At 53.3% G+C, this 21,831-nt stretch overlaps 2 protein-coding genes across 8 annotated transcripts in view; one reads left to right on the top strand and one right to left on the bottom strand.

Annotated features, from left to right (window-relative positions):
* USP42 (ubiquitin specific peptidase 42) overlaps positions 1-14,731 on the top strand; it is a 44,255-nt gene extending 29,524 nt beyond the window's left edge. For all 3 annotated transcript variants that reach the window (XM_086373859.1, XM_086373858.1, XM_086373860.1), the window contains exons 9-18: positions 899-1,010; positions 1,809-1,949; positions 2,133-2,233; positions 3,303-3,456; positions 5,160-5,876; positions 6,008-6,102; positions 7,652-9,121; positions 10,353-10,654; positions 12,863-12,906; positions 13,721-14,731. In XM_086373859.1, coding sequence (XP_086229985.1) covers positions 899-1,010; positions 1,809-1,949; positions 2,133-2,233; positions 3,303-3,456; positions 5,160-5,876; positions 6,008-6,102; positions 7,652-9,121; positions 10,353-10,654; positions 12,863-12,870 — 3,100 coding nt within the window. In that variant the 3' untranslated portion in view covers positions 12,871-12,906; positions 13,721-14,731. The remainder of the gene's footprint in view (positions 1-898; positions 1,011-1,808; positions 1,950-2,132; positions 2,234-3,302; positions 3,457-5,159; positions 5,877-6,007; positions 6,103-7,651; positions 9,122-10,352; positions 10,655-12,862; positions 12,907-13,720) is intronic.
* A 201-nt stretch (positions 14,732-14,932) lies between these two features.
* The window catches only part of CYTH3 (cytohesin 3), a 68,424-nt gene continuing 61,525 nt past the window's right edge, over positions 14,933-21,831 (bottom strand). For all 5 annotated transcript variants that reach the window (XM_086373919.1, XM_086373920.1, XM_086373921.1 and 2 more), the window contains exons 10-13: positions 18,587-18,663; positions 18,433-18,504; positions 18,200-18,354; positions 14,933-17,922 (exon numbers count right to left, since the gene is read on the bottom strand). In XM_086373919.1, the coding sequence (XP_086230045.1) occupies positions 17,850-17,922; positions 18,200-18,354; positions 18,433-18,504; positions 18,587-18,663 (377 nt within the window). In that variant the 3' untranslated portion in view covers positions 14,933-17,849. The remainder of the gene's footprint in view (positions 17,923-18,199; positions 18,355-18,432; positions 18,505-18,586; positions 18,664-21,831) is intronic.

Genomic DNA, 21,831 nt, shown 5'->3' with positions numbered 1-21,831 from the left:
TTAAGTAGATGTTCCCTTTAAGGGATGGCCGCGGGTTTGGTTCCAGACCAGCACAATAAAGCAAATCTTGCAGTAAAGCGAGTTGCATGAATTTTTTTGTTTCCCAGTTTATAGAAAAGTTACGTCTACCTTATACCGTAGTTTTTAAGTGTGCAGTAGCATTGCGTCTAAGAAACAGTGTACAAACCTTAATTTAAAAATACTTGTTTAAAAATGCCAAAATAACTAGAAGAGTAACATCAAAGGTCACCGATCAGAGATCATCATAACAGATACAGTAATAATGAGAAAGCTTGAAATATTGCAGGAATTACCAAAATGTGGCACAGAGACCTGAAGTAAGCAAATGCTTTTAGAAGGATGGCCCAGTAGACTTGCTCCACGCAGGGGTGCCACAAACCTTCAGCTTGTGAAAAATACAGTATCTTCATAGGGCAGTAAAATGTGGTGCCTGGGTTCACTGTTTTGGGGAGAAGGCCCCCTTTCCTCCTAAGACCAGAGGGATGCTTCCTTTGTTTTAAACCTCACGGACGTTTCTAGGCTTTTCCTTGCTTCTGTATCTGGGCTTTGTTTTCACAGAGTTCTTCTATCAGCCGGTTTTTCAGTTTGTTTTGAATTGAGAGAAACTTCTATAAATCTAATTTTTAAGATGTCAGTGGCCTGATATTTCAGAACTGCCCTGTGGCTTTCACTCATGCTAATTAAGCCATCTCCCAAATTTCAAATTTTAATATTTTCACTGTTGGATGAAAAGGGTGGTATTTCTCATCCAGTACCCTTCTTTTGGACACTTAATTTAGACTGTTGTAGAGAAATAACAAGGGTAAGACGAAAAAAACAAAAAACAACCAACCCACATGAATCTTCTTAAACATCTGTTTTTGTTTTTTTCCCCAAGGTGTAAAAAGATGGTTCCAGCTTCAAAGAGATTCACTATACATAGATCTTCTAATGTTCTTACTCTTTCTCTGAAACGTTTTGCAAATTTTACTGGTGGAAAAATTGCTAAGGTGGGTAGATAATATTATTAACAACTGTTTATGCTGAGCCTTTCAAGGCTTAACTGTCCAGCAGCTACATGGAAGTTTTATTACCTGATTTTCTAAGTTCTTCCAGCACTTGTTAGTGGAATAAAATGTCAAAGAACTGAGCTCAAAGTTTGCTGTGTGTGTTTACAGAGTGTGTGTGTTTTCGTCTGTATCCCTTAGCTGACTAGACTTTCTGAAGGTCACACCTGGTGCTTATTATCCGCGTTTGGGCGTCATAGTTGGTGAAGGTGCTGAGTGGGTTCAGGGAACGCTTATGGCATTTCAAGTCCAAAGATTTCCCAGCCAGACCTTGCCATTCTTTGACCAGAGTTTGTTTGCTTGTTTATTCGTTTGTTTTCTGATTGGTAGTATACTGACCTTTCCCATTTTCTTCCCACTTTCTGAAACTGAAAGTGGTCAGAAATCCAGTAACACGCGGAAGAAATAACCTGCTCCTGAATTGTTAAAAATAAGCAATGACTTCAAGTCCAGACTTGTGATTGTTAACTGTCCACTTTGATGGGTTTGGAGAACTCACATAGTCTGGATCCTTACTTGCGTAAAGAAAACGAATACAGGGGGATTGCACTAAATACACGTAGAGTCAGGCGTCTCCGGGTTAGGTCTGTCTTCCAAAATGAGGCCGCGGTGTTGGGTCCCTGCTGGAGCACCACAAGGCGCCATGTGCCCTGAGCCTCCCGCCCTGCCCTGCGTGTATGGACGGGATGATCTGCACCTTCAGAGATGATGTTCCTTTTTTCTCTCTTCATACTTGTGTAGGATGTGAAATACCCTGAGTATCTTGATATTCGACCGTACATGTCTCAACCAAACGGAGAGCCGATCATTTATGTTCTGTATGCAGTCCTGGTACACACTGGTTTTAATTGCCATGCTGGCCATTACTTCTGCTACATAAAAGTAAGTTGTGTGGATTTTCTTACTCTATTTACAGTACACTGTAAGATACCACTGGCATTCTTGGGAGGGAAGGGGGGCTTTTCCAGTTGACCTGTGGTAGCCCCTTTTTCTTACAGGTCTCTGGATTGAGGTTCCTCATGTACCTGATCGAATCTGATATCTCTTTTGTTGGCTGTCTTACAGGCTAGCAACGGCCTCTGGTACCAAATGAACGACTCCATCGTGTCTACCAGTGATATCAGATCGGTACTCAGCCAGCAAGCTTACGTCCTCTTTTATATCAGGTATTGTCAGGAAAGTGCACTTCCACCTTTTCTGTTAAGTCAGAAAGAATGCTTTACTTCATCAGCATGCTTAAATTCCATTGTTTGGTTAAACAGCATCTCGGTGGTGGGGAGAGTAAGGAAGGTATATTTGAGAGTGGGCCATGCGTTTACTGTAGCTCTCAGCTCTTCGGCAGGTTAAAGAAATGCACAGAAGAAGGGACGGGAGAAGCCACAGAGGGCTTCTGCTGCTGGCAGCAAATCGGGTGGGCTGGCAGGCCGGGGAGGCAGTGAGCAGAGGCCCTGTAAGGGGACTCCTGAGTGCCCGGTGTGGTCATCTCTCAGCCCCGGGCACCAGCAGCCAGCCATGCCCCCGGCCAGGCCCGGGCCTGCCCCCGCCTGCTGCTGCGTGTTACTGATTCGATAATTCCTCCTGGAGATGTGGGGCCTTGGGGCAGTCCGTTGAGTGCTCCAAGGTATATCCATTGGTAGTAACTGGAAATTCAGAACATCCTCAAATTGCCAACAATAGCAGATCACATAAATGGTAGCGTGTGCATGTGACGAAATACAATGCAACTGTTAAAAGTGGTTTTTATGATGTTTTTTAAAATGCTATGAGAAAGTGCTCTATATATGGAGGAAAAGCAGTTTGAAATTTTACACGCTGATGTTGAGGAGATCAGTCCAGGCTAAAGCCTGGAGGAAAATCCACAAAATCTGGATAGCAGGTTCCTTGAAGGGGTGAGGGGAGGCAGAATGTCTTTGTTTCTTTCTGACTTTTCAGGATAGCACAGATCTCAGTGATATGTATTTAGAATTAGAAAAATGGAAAACAAAAGAAAAATAGCTTTAAAAAAATTACCCCCCCCCCCAAAAAAAAAACCTTTCAGCTAGAATACATAGATATCAGATCAGAATCCACAGTGGCCCTTTGTCTGCTGACCTGAGCTCCCAGTGCCAGCCTGGGCTGGGCCGGGACTCTGTGCACTTCCCCAGGTCGCGTCTCCTGTTGCCGAGGGTGGGGTGTGCGTGAGCTCTTTGGGGGGTGTCCCATGTTACCCTGAGCATTGTCACTCTCTGTCCCCAGGTCCCACGATGTGAAAAATGGAGGCGAACTTACTCATTCCGCCCACAGCCCCGGCCAGTCCTCGCCCCGCCCGGTCATCAGTCAGCGGGTTGTCAACAGCAAACAGGCAGCCTCGGGATTCATTGGCCCACAGCTCCCCTCGCACATGATGAAGGTAACCTCCCGAGCAGAGGGTCCAGCCCTCTACTCAGTGCTGCAGTGGTGGCCCTGACCTCGTCCACAGCTGAGTTTCGTATCCACGAAAATGGATTCAGGCCGTTTATTAGAAAATACTTCAAACGTAGGGGAAATCTCTGAGGACGAACAATGTGATCCAGAAGGAAGTAGGGGTGTGAGTCTGTCTAAACACTGGGGATTTGATCTCCCACCCTGGACTCCGTTCACTTCATGGAGTAAATATTGAGGGGTTCTCGATTCATGCTGGCCTCCAGGAAGAGATGCTTGTACAGAAAGAACACTCGCGTTGCCTCCATTTAGCCCTTTCAGGGGTGTGACGTTTTCTGCCTGCTGTCTGGCTGGGCCCTATCACACCCCTGAGGGCTGCTCAGAGCGAGCAGAGGGTATGCTCTCTGGTTCCTGTGACATCAGCGTCCTCAGTGGAGGCCTGGCTTTTGCTTGACGTAAATGTTGAGACCGCAGACGTGTTGACATAGCTTGTACACACCGTGGAATAATCCTGCCACCTGTGCCATGGTGTCATAACAGCCTTTCAGTTTGACAGGGAGCCACAGCCTCAGTGCTGTAGGGAGCTGGCCAGGCAGCAGGTCCTGTGCTGGGCTCGGCCTGAGTGACGTGGGACAGGCCAACTGCAGAGCACCTGCCCTGTGTGGAAGGGCGGCTGCTGCTGCTGATTTGTCAGGAAATGTTTTTGCTTAACTATGAAGCCTTCCCTTGTAGCTCAGTTGGTACAGAATCTGCCTGCAGTATAGGAGACCTGGGTTCGATCCCTGGGTTGGGAAGATCCCCTGGAGAAGGAAATGGCAACCCACTCCAGTATCCTTGCCTGGAAAATCTCATGGACAGAGGAGCCTGGTGGGCTGCAGTCCATGGGGTCTCAAAGAGTTGGGTACAAATGAGCGGCTAAGACTTCCAGTGTGAAAGTGAGTCACTCAGTCGTGTTTGACTCTTTGAGACCCCATGGGCTATACAGTCCATGGAATTCTCCAGGCCAGAATGCTGGAGTGGGTAGCCTTTCCCTTCTCTATAGGCTCTTCCCAACCCAGGGATTGAACCCAGGTCTCCCACACTGTAAGCAGATGCTTTATCAGCTGAGCCATTATCCAGTGGTAAGTTAGCAACTAATTCAGATACTTAAGAAAACATTTTGAAGGCCAAACAAAGTTCCTCTGTGAGGCAGAATTCACCCATGACCACCGGTGTGCAATTTCTGGGTTTTAGCAGCAAAAGCTGGGATGTGGAGTGAAATAACTACTTGAGTAAGGGTGGGAGGTCAAAGAGGCAGGGATGGCTAAGCGAGCGTGTCCGTCCACATGACTGTCGCCGCATTCCTGGGGCCCTGGGAAGTCCCCGGGGCTGGCCTCCTCCTGCCTGAACTGCCAGGGGCTCCCAGAACCACGAAGGAGAACCTGTGTGACGCCATGCCCAGGAGGACCTGCTGCTTTCTGCCAGAGCAGTTGTTCTCCGACAAAAGCCATTGTCCCTGTTTACCAGAAATGAACTCCCAGAAAACTGGGGCCTGTGAAAGGTCCGGGGCGGACAGGCCCGCGTGAGAGGGCGGTGTTGCTCATTCCTTGTAGAGAGAGAAAAGAGGGCCAGAGTGGGAAAGGCCCGCCGCCTGAGGTCTTGAGTCTGGTGGTTTCTGGAGCTCTCACCTGACTGTGGTCTGCTTGTCCCCAGAACCCCCCTCACCTGAACGGGACGGGACCACTGAAGGAGACACCGAGCAGCCCCATGTCAGGCCCCAGCGGGAACTCCAGCGTCAGCAGGACTGGTCCTGTGAGCGCCTCCCCGTCTGTTCAGAACTGGTCAGTTAACAGGCCCTCAGTTATTCCAGAACACCCCAAGAAACAGAAAATCACGATCAGTATTCACAACAAGTTACCTGTGCGCCAAGGTCAGTCTCAGTCTAACCTTCACAGCAATTCTTTGGAGCACCCCAACAAGCCCGCCCCCTCTTCTACCATTACCACTTCTTCTGCAATACAGTCTACCTCGAGTGCCCCCACGCCGCCCGCCTCTAGTAAGGTCCCAAAGCAGATGGCCCCGAGGGAGGCCTGCTCCAGGCCCATGATGAACGGCAGGCCCAGGCTGAGCGCTGGCGTGCTGGTCCCCTACGGCGCCGAGTCCTCCGAGGAGTCTGACGAGGAGGCCAAGGGCCTCGGCCAGGAGAACGGCCGCGGGCTGACCGAGAGCGCGTGCTCCCCTGCTCCGGACGCTGAAGACGGCGACGCCTCCCCGCACGAGCTCCAAGAACCTGTGGCTCTAAATGGTGCTACTGGTCTGGACAGCGACCCGACGGAAAACGGCCTGCCCTCGGACGGGGCCCCTTGCCCAGGCCAGCCCGCGCTGCACTCAGAACACCCCTTTCCCAAGGCAAACGGCCTCCCTGGGAAGGTGAGCGGCTGTGGGGTGGCGGGCAGGCGGGCTTCCCTTCTGCCCTCGTGTCCAGCGGGTCACATGGCTGGGTTACAGGAGGCAGAGGCGTGGCACTCACTGCTGAAAAACATCTTTTTTTTCTATCCTAGTTGATGCCTGCTCCTTTGCCACCTCTTCCAGAAGACAAAATCTTAGAGACCTTCAAACTCGGCAGCAAAGCCAAAGGCTCGGCAGAGGAGACTAGGTAAGACGGCTGTCCCAGGGCAGCAGGATGTGGGACCAGGGTGCATCCACTCGCAGAAGGCCTGGAATGAGCCTTCTTGAATAATCATCTGTAGAACTCGTTGATTTTCCTGGTGGGAAAGTCAGGTAAACAGTTATCGGGGCCTGTTAGTCCAGTGCCCACCTCCTCTCCCGCAGAGCCTCCCCCTGCCGGGGCCTTGTCGGTACATGTCTGACCAGCCAGCACGTCCCACTCAGCGCCCCCAACAGGCGCCCGAGGGTGTGCAGAGGGGCTGGGCAGGGAGTCTTGCTCTGTTCAGGAGCAAAGGCTTTGTTATGCTCTCTCTAGAGCTCTGAGATTAAATTAAGGGTCAGTGTGGTGTGTCTCCATGCTTAAAAAACACACGTCAGTGTCTTGACCTTAGCGTACATAACATGATGGGAGTAAAGGCAGGGCCGTGAGGCGGCGGCTGCGATCACCAGATGGACAGCCCGGGAGCTGGCACCTCATGTCAGTGCCGTGACGGCCTCCTGGAGGACAGCTCTCGGCCAAGGTGTGACTGTCTTTAGCTGGACACCTGGGGGTGTCTGTGAAGCAGCCAGTAACAGAGCTGAGGTTTTCTCCACATGGACCTCAGGCTGTGGGCGCCTGGCTTGTTCTGCAGAACTGCCTGCCTCAGCCCCTCCCTACTGGTGCTGTGGTCTCCCCCATCACAGGGACAACCCCCATGCACCCCATGTCAGAAGGGCCCTTGCGGGGGACATGCCCTCAGCAAGAATCCCAGTCAGGAATGTTCCCAGTCGAGCCTAAAAAGGGGGCAGCCTGAGCACTCAGTCCCTGGCACCACGGCTGTCCTCGTCTCTCCCCTCATCTGGTTCAGCTTGTCTTCAGATGGAACGTGCGTGAGCAGAACAGATGACCTGTGACGGTCACACCCCAGCCACGTGCGCCCCAGCCATGCGCACCCCAGCTGCACATGCGACCTTGAGCCTCTGTAGTGACCTCGCGTGTCTTCTCTCTCCCAGACCAAAAAGGGGGCCCGCTTTAGGGTTTTTCTTGTTTTCTGGCAGCTTTCCTTAACTTGAGGAGTCCGTCAAAAGCATAGCAGAATTCGTTTACTGCAGCAGTGATTCCTCAGTTTATTGGTAATTCAGGGAGCTCTTGGCTCTGTTGGGAGGTAACTACTCTGCCTCTGAGGCTCCAGGAAAATTTGGAGAAAAGGGATCCAGAGAAAAAGTAAGCGCCCTGTCATTATTTGACTTTTTTGATGGTCTGGACTTAGTTACTGAGAAGAATTAGAAAAATATTTGAAAACCAGAGGCACTTAGAATTGCAGAGTTATTAGTGAAAAATGAAGTAGGCTTGATAGAAATTTTTACATTTATGTACAATGAGAAAACTTGAAGTTTCCAAAAATGATAAGCCCAGTTTTAGGTTTCAGCCAGATACAGTAAAGCCATAAAATATTTAGTAAATAAATGAAGTGTTTGTCCCTGTAGCCCATTGACAAAAACCCAGAGAGCAAATGAGTAAATGACCCCTGTCCTTCTCTGTCTCTGCGGGGCTGCAGGACACCTGGCTCAGAGGAGAGGCCTCTGGAGCATCCGGAGGCGGAGCTGGAGGCTGGCCGCTCCCCTCCCGGCGATGCCCGGGACAACCTGGAGTCTGTCTCGAATCTCAGCAGCAAATTCAAGAAGGCTTCGCCGCCCTCGGACCCCAGCATCAAACCTACCAAAGAAGAAGTCTCTGAACGTGTTTCGGCAGAACCTGAGGAGGCTGTACAGAGTGCCAGCACCTTTTGTAACCCCGACAAGGACGCCCTCGGGGACGATCAGCTTTTGGCACCCTGTGACCCTGGGAATTTAACAGACGATCAGAGCAAACCGTCCCCGGATGTGGGAGGGACGTTACCAGAGCGGCCCCAGGACCCGGTGGCTGCGGAAGCCGCAGGGAGGCTGAGCCCGGGTCCCTCTGTGCCTTCTGAGGGCGACCATGAGCCCGAGCCCTTGGGTCACAGCGGTCGGGACAGAGGCTCGGATGCGGAGGGTCCCTCTAAGAGCACGGGGGTGTCCACAGATGAGGCGCCTTCTGCGCAGCTAGACACGATCACAGAAAACCGTCCTGAGGGGCCCCCCGAGCGCAGCAGCAGTGAGAGAGGGGAAGACAGTAAGGCCGGGCAGAAGGCCCCAGAGCCGTGTCTGGTCCAGGAGAAGGTCAGCAGCCTGAGAAAGGTCGACCGAGGACATTACCGCAGCCGAAGGGACCGCTCGTCCAGTGGCGAGCATGCACGGGAGAGCCGGAGCAGGACCGAGGTGCAGCATCGGCGGAAGCGGCCCCACCGGGAGCACGAGCGGCCGCGGCCTGAGCGGCCCCGGCCGGAGCCCTGCGCCCTGGCCCCGCAGCCCCCCTGCCCCAGCTCCCTGGCCAGGTCAGGCCACCACCACTCCCGGAGCAGGGGCGCCCCTGACCAGGAGTGGGGCCGCTACCACCACGCCGAGGGCGAGCATGCCTGGACCCGGGAGAAGTACTACCCGGACAGGCTGCGCTGGGAGCGCTGCCGGTACCATCACGACAGGTCCCCCCTGTATCCCAGCCGGGAGCCCCGGGACTGGCGGCCCTTCCACGCTGAGCGAGAGTACGAGCGGGCCAGGCCCTATGGCGGCCGGCCTTACAAGGACCACTACAGAGGCCGCAAGGGCTACGAGCTGGTGGCCAAAGAGAGGGACCGGCACCGCTTCAGCAGCCCCCGGGCGGGCATGGCCCACGCGCCCCCTCCACACCCTGCCGCCAAGTACACCCACGACAGGCTCAGCTTCGGGGCTGAAGACGGCAGCTGCGACCTGGCCGCACGGTTTCATGAACATGACAACATTAAGTCACGGAAACGGAGATACGATAGCCTCGAGAATGAGAGTCACGTAGAAAAGAAAGCCTGGAGAAGCTTACAGAAGGACCCTGTAGAGGAGCCCAAAGTGAAGAAGCACAAAAAGTCGAAGAAGAAGAAGAAATCCAAAGACAAACACCGGGACCGAGACTCCAGGTGAGGGGCGGCTATGCGTGGGGGGCGCGCCCTCCACACCCAGCCTGGGGATGGGTGAGGGCTGTGTCGTGCGTAGCTTTCATCTCGGTGGGTTTGGGACTGCCCTGTTTTTATAGATTCCTTAGCTCTGTTTTAAGCTGTATCTTATTACGCGGTTTTAGAAAACACCTAAAAACTTGGTCTTTCAAGATGTTGCTGCGTTCAGTTGGTGCTTTGTAACTGAGTACACGTGCAGCATTCGGGAGGTTAAAGCTTGGGATTCTCCGACTTCACGGTGGTGGTGGTGGTTAGTTGCTCAGTTGTGTCCGACTCTTTGCGACCCCATGGACTGCAGCACTCCAGGCTTCCCTGTCCTTCACCATCTCCCAGAGTTTGCTCAAGCCCATGTCCATGGAGTCTGTGATGCCATCCAGCCATCTCATCCTCTGTCGTCTCCTCCTCCTCCTGCCCTCAATCTTTCCCAGCATCAGGGTCTTTTCCAATGAGTCTGCTCCTCACATCAGGTGGCCAAAGTATTGGAGCTACAGCTTTAGTATCAGTCTTTCCAAAGAATATTCAGGGTTGATTTTCTTTAGGATTGAGTGTTAACCTATTTATTCACAGATGTAGTTATAGTTCTGTGTCTGTTGATAATCTCCAACAAACTGTCCAATGAGATTTCAAACTGAGTTTCCATTTCTCAGTTTGAAATTTCATTGGGAAGTTTGTTCTCGTATTTTTTAAAAGCTAAATTGGTCAGCAGTTTTCTGGAAAATGACTTCTCCGTGATGACAGGACTGAGCACAAACACAGTTACTATACACTGGTGTCTCTTAAGATCGAAACCCTGGGAAGAGATTACCAGAAGCCACAGGTGAAGAGTGGTTACTTGAAGGAAAAGGAAATCAAACCTCCTTCCTCTGTGTGCCTGACACACCCAGCAAAGATACTTTTTCCTTCAGCCACTAACTAGTTTCAGGATAAGTTGGTGGAGTCCTTTCTTCCTCTGGTGTTTTGGCCAGAGCTCTTCTCCCCAAAGTTGAAGGTTGCGGTGGGGACAGGTTGAAACTGGTGAGTTTATGACCCTGGACTTAAATTATTACAGTGAAAACCGCATGTTTAATTAGGAAAGAGTTTCACTTGTGTGTGTGTAGTGAAGGTCCACAGAACGGGGTGTGAGTCAGAGAGGACCAGTTCTCCTTGGGGCGGTTTGCTTTCCTGGTGGTCCTAGTCCTGGCTTTGTCTTCGACAGGCATCAGCAGGATTCAGACCTTTCCGTAGCGCACTCTGACGCTGACCTCCACAGACACAAGAAGAAGAAGAAGAAAAAGAAGAGACACTCGAGGAAATCAGAGGACTTTGGGCGAGATTCAGAACCGCGCTTGCCCAAGGCAGCCAGCTGTGAGACTGTGGACCATTTCCGGAAAGCCGAGGGCGCCTTCCCCCTCGCAGACGGCCTGCCGCTGGAGGGCGCGGCACCCTTCTGTGAGAAAACCAAACACTTCAGGATGGAGAGCCGGGAGGTCAGGTGTCGTCTGTCCCAGTGCGACCAGGGTAAGGGGGCGCGCTGGGAGAGCGGCAGTGGTGAGGGGCGCGCTGGGAGTGGTGGCCTCAGGCGCCCTTCCCTTGGGGAGGAGGCGGTCGCTCGGGGGAGGAGCCTCACAGGGCGGAGCAGCTGTCAGTCTCGCTGAGCCCCGCCTCACGTCCTCACCCGGCTCTCGCGAGGCCTCCGCGCGGCCCCTCGAGGCTGGTGGGAAAGCTGAGCGAGGTAGAGCCAGGAGGCTGTGCAGTGTGTGGCTCTGGGCGTCTGATTGGGGACAGAACTGTTCATACGCCATGTTTGACAGAAGTGTTGTGGTACCTCCTTTCTCTCCCGGGTCCTGAACCTCTGCCCGTTGTGAGGAGACCCTGGAAGTCTGTCTGGTGACCGGTGCGCAAGCATCACGCCTCGGGCCCGGGTGTCGGGCACTGGCTCCCGGTGGGGTTCCCAGGTGACCGCAGGCTGCCGAGCGCTGGGATTCTTGTCTGCCCTGCAGGGCTTGGCCCACTTGTAACTTCCTAGTCTCTCCTGCTCTGACCGCTCTGGAGGCAGCCCTTCTGGCTTTCTCAGGTGTTCCCCTGACCTTCGACCCTAGAAGGAGTGCTGAGCCTTGCAGGGGGCCGGGCCGAGGGCGGGGCGCCGCTTTCACGTGGCCTGCCGGTTGGGAAGGATTGGACGTTTTTAAATGGTTGCTGCTGCTGCTAAGTCACTTCAGTCGTGTCCGACTCTGTGCGACCCCATAGACGGCCGCCCACCAGGCTCCGCCGTCCCTGGGATTCTCCAGACAAGAACACTGGAGTGGGTTGCCATTTCCTTCTCCAATGCGTGGAAGTGAAAAGTGAAAGTGAAGTCGCTCAGTCGTGTCCGACATTTCACGACACCATGGACTGCAGCCCACCAGGCTCCTCTGCCCATGGGATTTTCCAGTCAAGAGTACTGGAGTGGGGTGCCATTGCCTTCTCCTTTAAATGGTTGGAAGAGTCCAAAGAAGACTTTCATTTCACATGAAAATTTTGTGAAATTGATGTGTCAGTAAAGCTGCGCTGCAGCCCAGGCCCCGTCCGTGGCCCTGCGGAGCTGGCGGAGCCCGGCCTGGGCCTTCCATGCGTACCCCCCACCCACCCCGACCCCCGAGGTGCCCCCTTGTGACCCTGCCTGCCGTCTGGGAGCCCCAGAGGCCATGGGTTCTCTACCGTGTCCTGGACCCAGGGAGGAGTCATGCTGGTTCGGGGAGGACCCCCTCCAATGGCCCACAGTCACGTGATGGTTGGTGGAAGAGGGACAGATGGCCGCACAGCGCACTGGCGTTTGGGAGAAGCAGAGATCATGAGAGGTGGGGTGTTTGGGGAGGGGTGGATGCCGGGGATGCTTGGAGCAAATGAGAAGACTCGTGGGGCCGTTAGGAAAGGGAAGCTATGTGTCCTTTGCTCTGTTTGTTAAGATGGCAACAGTGTGCATTTCCACCTTGGTTTCCACAAACATTTCCGCAGTTTGGGGCGGGGGCTGGGTGAGATGAGTCCCTTCTGACTGCGTGGGGTGAAGTGGTCCGGGCAGGTCCTCGGGAATTCTGCCTGAATCTTCCCCTTCAGGCTGCAGGTCTGTGGTGAGGAACACAGCCAGAGGCCGCCAGCCCACCATGGGCGTGGCTCACCCACAGAGCTGGCTCAGGGGACAGTAGGTGGCACGCGAAGCCCAGTAGTGGACATGTGGTGGCCCACATGCAGGTCTCCAGGGGCTGCAGGCGGGGGGACCCTTTCCTGTCTTCGATCTGATGGCATCTGATGACGCTTGGACGCCCATACTGTCCTGACCTCCTGGCAAGGGCCACCCCCGAGGGCCCAGGCTCAGCACCGCTGTCAGCTTTCAGAGGACGGACCTCTTTGCCTGCCTGCCTGCCTGTGCTGGCGCCTTGACCACTCTCCTTTCCTCCAGACTCCTGTTCTGTGGCATCATCAAGCTCTGGAGGTCTTTGACCCAACGTGAAATGCTGAATGGTTTGCTGGGATCAGATTGGGCTGTTCCCACGGGGACGTGGCCCTCAAGTCACCATGTAAAAGCGTTTTCAGTGAAACCCTTGGAAGCACAGCTCGTGTAGGACTGACTTCAGGCAACAAACCTGTTTGAGAACTGCTTCTAAGTTAATGATGTGATACGCACAGAGCACAGGCACTAAAATTTTTGCAAAAACATTATTAAAATGTTTCCTAACCTTTGCTTTCTAGGTGATTGAAAACTTGGCCTCAAAACAAAAACTTCACTAGTTATGGTGAGCTCTTTTCCTCTCTGCATGTTTGTCCTGACCGTCTGTGGAGCCGCTGAGGGGCCTGAGGAGGGAGCTTGGGGCTGCAGGGGAGCAGGTGGGGAGTCAGCCCTTGAGGGGGGTGAGGTTCAGGCCCTTAGACACGTTCTCCCTCGCTGTAGAAAACGAGGGCAGGTCAGAAGCTTAAGTCATTTGAAAGATGGAGAAGTCATTTCTTCACACAGCCCTACCTGAGGGCCTGAGGGAGGGGGCCCTTCCCAAGACCCCTGTCCTTGAGCTTTGGGTGCCCCGCTCCTCCCCACCCTGCACTTGTTTCAGACAGTAAGGGCTTGGCTTGATCTGAATGAGGTTTGGGTGCTTTTTTACAGCAAATCAAAGCCTCTAGCCTCATCTCCAGGCCTGGTGCTCAGTGGCCCCGGTGGGGGTGGGGGTGGGGAGTGGTCATGGGGAATGGGGAGGGACTTTCGTCCAAATGTGTGACTTCTCAGCGAGGTGAGGCTTGAGTGAACTGTCTACAGAGGACCACCGTGCGGTCAGTGAACACTTAGCGAGTCCTCAAGGGGAAAGCCCTGAGGCCCGTTAAGGAATTCGCAGACTTTCTTCCTAGGGCTGCGGCTCCGAGTGCCCAGCAGAGGGCGCTCTCCCCGCTGGCCTCCCAGCTACTGCCTGCAGGGAGGCCAGGGGGCTTTCCTAGAGACCTGGGGCACCTGCAAAGGGGCGGGAGGACGGGAATGGAAGAGACAGCCCACCTGGGCTCACCAGGCCCTGGGTTCCACTTCCTGCCTCTGGACCACTGACGCGGCTGCCTCTTGTCTTTCAGATTCACCGTGTTCAACAGAAGCCATCCCCAACCCAGCTTAAATTATAAATAGAGAAAATAACTTTGTTCAAATCTGCGTGGTGCTTCTTTAGTAAATACTGTACAGATTTTACCATGGAGGACTTTTTTTTTTAGTTTTTACCTTTTCTTAATTACCCTTATTCCAAACGGATGAACACTTTCTACAACTGCTGACCATTGTAAAATACTGTGTATATAAATCACATTGAAAATAACGCCCTGGACTAGAACATCTCAAATGCTGCTTAATCACAGACTCAGGTTGACCACTCGTATTCCATGCAATGCTCCTCCAAGGTAGACATCCGGTGCAAGGCCAACCGGGAAACCGTGGGATTATTAAAAGTACAAACTGACAGCGTGTATATTTAATTTAAAGACGTATTTAAAGATTCACAAGCTCTCGACCAGACTTTTGAGAGCAGCCTGTTTTCTGTAATGTCTGATACTAGAAACTAATTTGCTTCATATTTTAGTTGTATTCAAGATTTGAAGATGTATTTTATAGACAAGTTCTGTTTTTGAACTTTGTGGAACTATTCAAATCAATTTACCAGTTATGATGAGTATTTACATTATGAATGTATAATCCAAACATTATTTGTAAGGCCTACAGTATGTTTTTATTACATAACACTTTTTTATACAGTGTCTCGTCTTGACTATGATATTGGAGTCTGAGTTGTCAGCTTGGTCCCTTAAAGTTTCTAGTTACAGACAAAATCATACTGTGATTTTATTTTTAATATGGATATGCTATCAAACTGTGATACACTTATAATTCACTGGTCCTGCATCAGGAGACGGAGTGGGGAAAACTGTATTTAATACAGTTTGTATCTGAATAATCTGTATGGTTTATACAGTTTGTGTTGTTCAGAGATGTCTAAAGTTTGATCTTTGTTTTTTTAAAGATTAAAAAAGCACTTGCCCCACTGTAAATATACAGCATGTAAAATTTATATAGTATATAAATGGCAGCAAATTAAACCTTTTGTGTCTTATTTTTTTACTGCTGTTTCCGCATGTGCTTGCAGACACTTCTCACCGACTTCTTTCTCTGCATTTACTTTCTTAAAAACTTCTAAAGCTCCAGCCATGGGCTCTCAGCCCCGCTGGTGAGAGAGAGTCCAGCGTGGGCTGCTTCACCCAACAATCCCCCCGTTTTAAAGAACCCAGCTGTGAGCAATCTTATTTTAACAATGTGTTTTTATTTAATGAACACAGTATTTGTCATTTGACAGCCATACACTCTCCAGGCTTACCATTCACTTTACAACAAAATTATCAATAGATAAAGGATATTTCTTCATGCACATTGTAGGAGTATATACATTGTAACAAACACTCCAGAAGTCAACATATATGTACATTATTTACATATTAACTATTTACCGTAAATAGAAATGTTTTCTAAGAAAAAATAAAACGAGAAATCACAATGTGTGGTTTCTGGTCTACAACAGACCTAACTTCTCAGCAAAGCACATCTATGTAGATATATGCATTTTAGCTTGAAAAATATGCATTGCTTTATATGCAGCATTAAATGCTGCTTCATCTATACATAGCTCCTATTTGGACTTTGTTTGGTACCACGTTAAACTGCTCAAGGATGCTGTGATCCTGAGGACACCTGCCTGTGTGGGCCCAGGGTTGTCCACTTAAACCCCCCATGTCAATGGGGGCGAGTGGGGCTGTGGAAGCCATGCCTCCCACCCAGCAGACCTTCCCTGCCTCCAGCCCTCTGTCGCTGGAGGGAAGCTCTTTGGCCAGAGTTGGGACAAGGCGAGTAATTCAAGCACTGAGTGCAGACGGGAGGGTGGCAGGGGGGCGAACAGGATCACACTGAGATCCAGGTAACCAGGCCCGCCAGCCACAACCTGTCCCCGCACAGCCCTGACCCAGCGGGGCTTCTGGACCAGGCCATCTGAGGGCTTAGTGGGGGAAGACCTTAAGCCTGTCAGGTTAATACTGTCAGAACAAAACCTGGAATTCCATGACTTCATGTAACACTTCTAGGGCAAGGGACAGATCCTGAGCACCACGGCCTTCTGCATCATCCCAGGCAAACAGCCGTCCGGTGAGGCTCCTTCACAAGTGGTCAGAGAAAATTTCTTACAGAAGTTTCCTGCTCACTTCTCTCAACCCCACCCTGATGCAAACCCAAAAGACAAAGTTCTGATCCCCAGGGTCCTACCTGGATCAAACAAAGGAGAGAGAGATCGGTTGTCCCACGCGTAATACTGATGGAGCTGGCACCCCAGGCAGCCCAGGAGCGTGGCTGGCCCGAGGGGAGGGCGCTGCCGGTTGTTGTCAGCAGTGTTTGGTCGGGTGGTCTGGGCAGCGTCTCTTCATGGAAGACTGGGGCCAGAGTTGCATATATGCCAGTCAGGCGTTTTCAGGAATGCTGACTTGCCTTTCTCAGAACTAGAGGTTTGAATCTGAGGTATCGGTACAGTAGCAAAGCCTAAATGCTTGGGAATGAACCAGAACAGTCAGTTTGATGCCTGGTGGAGGGTCCTGGGCGTGGCCCCCTTTGCAGTCTAGTGTGACTTTAAGCTGCACGAGGCTGGGAGCCAACAGCCATTCCGTCTCAGCATCGAGGCAACTCCCAGGAAACGTTTTCTCTGTTTCACCTCTCCATGCATAGGCTGAGGTGGTCTTTCTTGAACTTGGCCTTTGCACAGGAGAGGTGATGACCTCTCAGGCGTACAGACTGAACAAGGTGGGTGTCTTCGCAGTAGGGCAGGGAAAGAGGTCCCCCAGGGAAGGGACCCTCCACCGAAACAGCCCATGTGGGCGAGGGGGTCCTACATATAATGTGCGGGGGTCCTGGTGGTGGAAATGAAACTTAAAAGGCATGTCACTGGCCCGGCCCTGAATGCCCCACCTGTGCACCCTTGGGCCATCTCTGTGGCATGGTGGGCCCAGCTCCTCACTGCACGCTTGAGCACCTCTCCTTCAGCCAGCGGCACCTGACAACCTCCTGGTCAGGAATCTTCTCCAGTCTGACCACCAGTGCATATTTGGGGTTTTAAACTATTTACAAAAAAGCCTAAGTGCTATACACCTTCATTCCCCAGCCTGCTCTTCCCCTTCCTGTAACAGATCAAATCTCTCAAAACACAGCGGAAGATTATCTCTTGTTCCTTATATGTCTACACATTACATTAACATATCTGATCATTATAAGTATTCGTTTGGCCAACAGGCCTTAAGTAGTGAAGACAGGGGTCGCAGCTGGCCTGAACCATGTGTCTGGTTGGACCACGTGACACTGCTGTTTGTGGGTATCAGAAACGGGTCAAATGTGAGCAGTTTCATGTGGTTCAATACATACACTGTCCGTCCTGGGATTCAGCAGTTACAGGATAAACACCCCAAACCAAAATTTATGATTTGTGTCTTTAGAAAAGTTATCTGTGGGGCCACGAAGACTGAGCTGGATGACTCACAAGACTGGACCCCTGGAACCCTACCCTGCCCAGTGCGTGTCCTCAAGGACACGGGCGTCTCCCTCCACCAGGGGGCGCCCTCGGGTTCCCCTTGAGCACGGCACCCAACTCCCCAGTTGCTGCATATGTGTGTATATGTAACTTGTTCTCAGTGCACAGTATATACGTGTGTCCAGAAGTTAAATTTATAGCTGCCATTCTAAAAATACTACTGTTAGAAAGTATCTTTCATTATAATTTCAGAATATAAAAAGGCGTATAAAAGCTATAATCCTATATATCTGAGAAAAAAACTCAATAAAAAAGTGGTAGCTTTTCCTTTCCTGTTATGACACAAAACAGCGGCTTCCAGAACGGCCAACACCGCCACTGCCACCAAGGAGCACGTGGGGCCCCTTGTCTGCCCGCGGATATTCAAGGCTGGACCACCAGGCACAGCTGCAGGCCGGGACTTCGAGAAGGATGTCCTCGGAGCCGGGAGGGCGGCGGGGGGAAGGGGTGACGTGAGGCCTCTTGAGATCAGCAGGGGCTGCTGTCCCGGCAGAGACAGGGCAGGCCGTCGGGGTGGTCCAGGGTGTCGCGGGGAGCCCCCAGTCACTCTGCTGTGGGGTTTCAGTTTACTTTTACCTGCTGCTCAGACCAGGAAAGCTCTATTTCTTATTGGCAATCCTCCTTTTCCTCGTGGCCAACATGTCATAGAAAGGATCCCTGCTGATACTCGCTCTGGGAGAGAGGGTTAAAAAAACTGGGTTAGGATGGGAGGGGCAGTCCTACACACAAGGCCCCGTCAAGAGCGCCCCTCGCCCCAGGCCCCGCCCCTCTGGCACAACAGCCCCACCCACCACGCAGGCCCCGCCCCTCTGACAGCCCCAGCTCGGGCCTTACCCGGCCCGACACGCCCACAGACTAGAGTCCGCCCCTCCTGGCTTACCAAGCGCACAAAGCCCGCCCCCTGACACGCCCCACAGCCCAGGCCCCGCCCCGGTGGGCCCGGGCGCACCTGATGGACTTCATCCACTCCTCCTTCTCCTCCGGGCTGGGCGCCGAGATGCGGTATACCACGTGGTTGCCCTCCACTACCCGGCCGTCCGCCTCTGTCTTACAGGCTTTGATGACCTGCCCTTTGTGGCTGGGGTTGTACAGCTCGAAACAGTTCTGGTGGAGACAGATAGGGCTGTCACCAGGCGCTGGGGGAGCGGGAGGGAAGGACGGGTGGCAGGGAAGCCAGCTTACGGGTTTCCGTGGGTCCTCCACCTCCCTGATGCTCAGGTTCTCCAGCGGGATGATCCCCCGGGGCTCCTTATCCTGCGGGACAAAGCGCTCAGCCAGCCTCCCCCACACCCGCCGAGGGTCCCGCGACCTGGAGGACCCCCAGCCCTGCGCTTACCGTCGTGTATTCAAAGTAATAGAGGCAGTTGTCGGTGAGGATGAACCAGCGCCGCTTCCAGGTCTTCACGCGCCCCCCTAAGAGCAGAGGGACCCCGTGAGTCTGGGCAGAGCAAGCCCTACATGAGCTACTGTGCTTTTCAGAAATGCCACTGGGGCTGAGCTGGGTTTTACACTTCCTCTTTCGTGAAAACGTTTCACATTCTGCCCCATGTCCTGGCCACAGTGCGCGGCCTAGCCCGCCTGTGGCTGCCGGGGGGCCCACATGCACCCCCGCCCGCCTGCCGGGCACCCAGATGACCCGAGTGTTCCCCAAGTCTGCTTCCTGGAAGAGTTAGTCGTGATGAATGGCCTTAATTTCCCCACATGGAAATGACAACAGGATGAAGTCAGCGCCGCTGCCGGTCTGTCCAGGACTTAATCCCGTTACGTCAGGGCCGTCATCGCATTACTGAGGACTTGGGGCGGCCCTGGGATCCATCAAAATCGATTATGGCCTCGGCCCAGGGAATTATTAGATTGAATTAATCTCTTAATAAGATCTGGGACACACATGCATGCATACACACACACACACACACACACAGAGTTCATCTGCACCTACTCTCCTTAAACTACAGAAGAGAAAATCTTTTACTCTCAAATATTCAGTAGAAACCCACTGGCTTCCACTTCTATTTCTAGTCTCTGCTTCCGACATGAAGTTTAAGAACAAAAGTTGAAAGAGAGAACATGCGCCTGGCGACAGATGGCTGCGATCCACTGGCACGAGGTGAGCAGCGGCTGCCCCGCCCCCTGCTTCCCCGGGTGCAGACAGGTGAGACCCTTGTGGCTGAGGGTCACGGACCTGGTCCCTGAGATTGAGGAGCCAAGACGGGGACATGAAGGCTGTCCGGAAATCAAGGCACAGGGGCTGACATTTGGGGAGACCTGGGGGTAGGAGACACTCGGACACCTGGCTGCAGGGAGGGAGCCCCGCCTGCGGTTTCAGTGCCACTGAGGGGTCCTCGGAGACTGGGACCCTCACCCTTGGGTCACTGACGAGACGTCTGTCCTCATGATGGCCACATGCTGCTGGGCAGGCAGGGCAGGTATGTGGGGCGGCAGCCTCAGTCATGCTGTGAAGAGGGTCCCCAGATTCCCCCGCTCCCCTAATCTCACTTTCCATCCCCGTCAGAAACATCTGTCCAAATTCCACTGTCCTTGGGGGCCCTCAGACCCTGAGGCCCCTTCATGCCTCCAACCCCCAAGGCCTCCATTCCCTCGAGGTGTGTCTCGAACCATGGGCAGGGCTCTCTGTTCTCCTGGAAGGCCTCTGACTCTTCTGCACCTAGACTCCTGCCCTGCTACACCCAACTTCAGCGGCACGTCTGGAGGAGCCCAAGCCCTGGTCCAGGTCTTGCGACCAGGGGAGCCTCTTGCGCGGGGGGCAGTGGGCATTGAGACAGAGGTGTGTGGTCAGGTGGACCCCTGAGCCTGGCCCAGCCCCAAGCCCCCTTTCAGGGTGGTGGCGGTGACACTCTTGGTCTCTGAGCTCCAGCAGGTTTTGCTGCGGGAGACGGACCAGCTCTGCTCAAGCATGTGTTTGTGGCTGGGCTTCAGGACAAGGGGACACACACACATACACACCCCTGCAGGAAGGAGCCTGGCTGCTCCTGACTAGAATGGATAGAAGCAGCCCTTTTCTCTTTGTAAACGCCTGCTGCCTGCATGGTTGTTAGCAGACACAGGCTCTCGTGCATACCACGCAAGCCTGTTCTCGACGCCAGCTCTGTGCCAACCACACTCCTGTGTTAACACATCTGACTCACTCTCAAAACACAGTGACTACACAGTATTTACAGGACCATCATTAAGCACCACCACCAGGCTCTCTGCTCTGGCGGGGCACCCTGGCCTCCTGAAAGCACGGTCTCCTCTAAGATTAACTTACGACAACCAACCCCCAAGCAAGGTCACGCTAGGACCTCCGGTTCCTAACTTAGCACATGCATGGCCACAGTGCTGGCTTCTCTGCCTGTGTGTGTAGGCTGTTCAGGAGCCCAGGGCTGTGTCCTCACTAAGTACAGGTGTGCACCCGGGCCCAGCCTAACACGGCCTCAGCACCCGCCTCCTGGGTCCCTAGGGGACCGACACCCAGGGACCCTTCGCGGGGTCAGAACCGTAGGCAGGAGTCTGGCGCGCTGACTGGCTGGCCGTGTGCTGGACACCCCGGGGATGCTAACAGCTCTGAGAGCAGAACAGCCCCAGGGGCTGAGGCTCTGGGCTACAGGTGCGACCTGTGCCATCACCAGCTCTGTGGCCCTCAGTCTTAGGTCTGAGGACACAGCGGGGGCTGCGGGAACGGGGGAGTAGCAGGCCCCGGGACCCTGGGACACCCCTGGGCACCAGCCGGCCCTGTGCCTGTTGGTGCTCTGCCGCAACGCTGTGGTCCGGTTATCTGCTCGACCAGATGACAGGATGGAACACAAGCCCTGGTGTCAGACATCTAGTTCAGTCTTTAGAGTCACCCAGCTGGCACTGGGGGCGCCCTGGCTGCCAGGCAGGCCTGTGCTGTCACCATCCTGGGGGGGCACTTGCTGGCAACAGAGAACAGGAAGGGCCCAAGTGCAGCTGCTGCTCTTCTGGGCACCTTCCTCATGCCCTCATCCCAGCCCCACAGGCTGGAAGGGATCTCAAAGCCAGGTGTGTCTGGAAGGTCACTCGGGCATTACTCACGGCCATTGCTACGGTTCTGGCTTTTTAGGCCAAGATCCAGAAGTCTTCCGAACCCTGGCACAGCCAGAAAAGGTCAGAGCTAGATCCCCAATCAGGACAGCCGCCCCGCGCTACACACCCTGACGCCGGCCACACTGCCACCAGGCCCATGTTCGTCCTCTCTGGGTTAGACTCAAAACACCAGCATTCCTGTAAGCCCTGGTGTCTGACACTGTCTGCAGAGTGCCTGCCTCATCTGGCTCATTTCACAGGCTCTAATGTTACCAGAAGGAGGAATCTCAACCCCCACCAGAATGATAACTCCCTATGGATCCCTAAGATGGCCCAGTATATATAAATGCGCTTCTGCTTGTTTGTCAATAGTCAAGAGATTCTTAACACGCTTCTCCCATCCAAATACTAACCAGGCCTGGCCCTGCTTAGCTTCCGAGGTCAGACGAGAGCACCCGCGTTCTAACACACGCGCCTGGACTCTGCACAGGTGGTGCAAACACGCACTGCCTGGTTAGCGGGCTGGGCGGCGGGCGA

This window comes from Bos grunniens, chromosome 25 (genome assembly GCF_055505025.1).
Source record: "Bos grunniens cultivar Pamir isolate PY7600 chromosome 25, Bosgru_T2T1.0, whole genome shotgun sequence".
Taxonomy (NCBI): Eukaryota; Metazoa; Chordata; class Mammalia; order Artiodactyla; family Bovidae; genus Bos; species Bos grunniens.
Note: the sequence above shows the minus strand (reverse complement) of the source record. Positions and strands in the feature narration are given on the sequence as shown.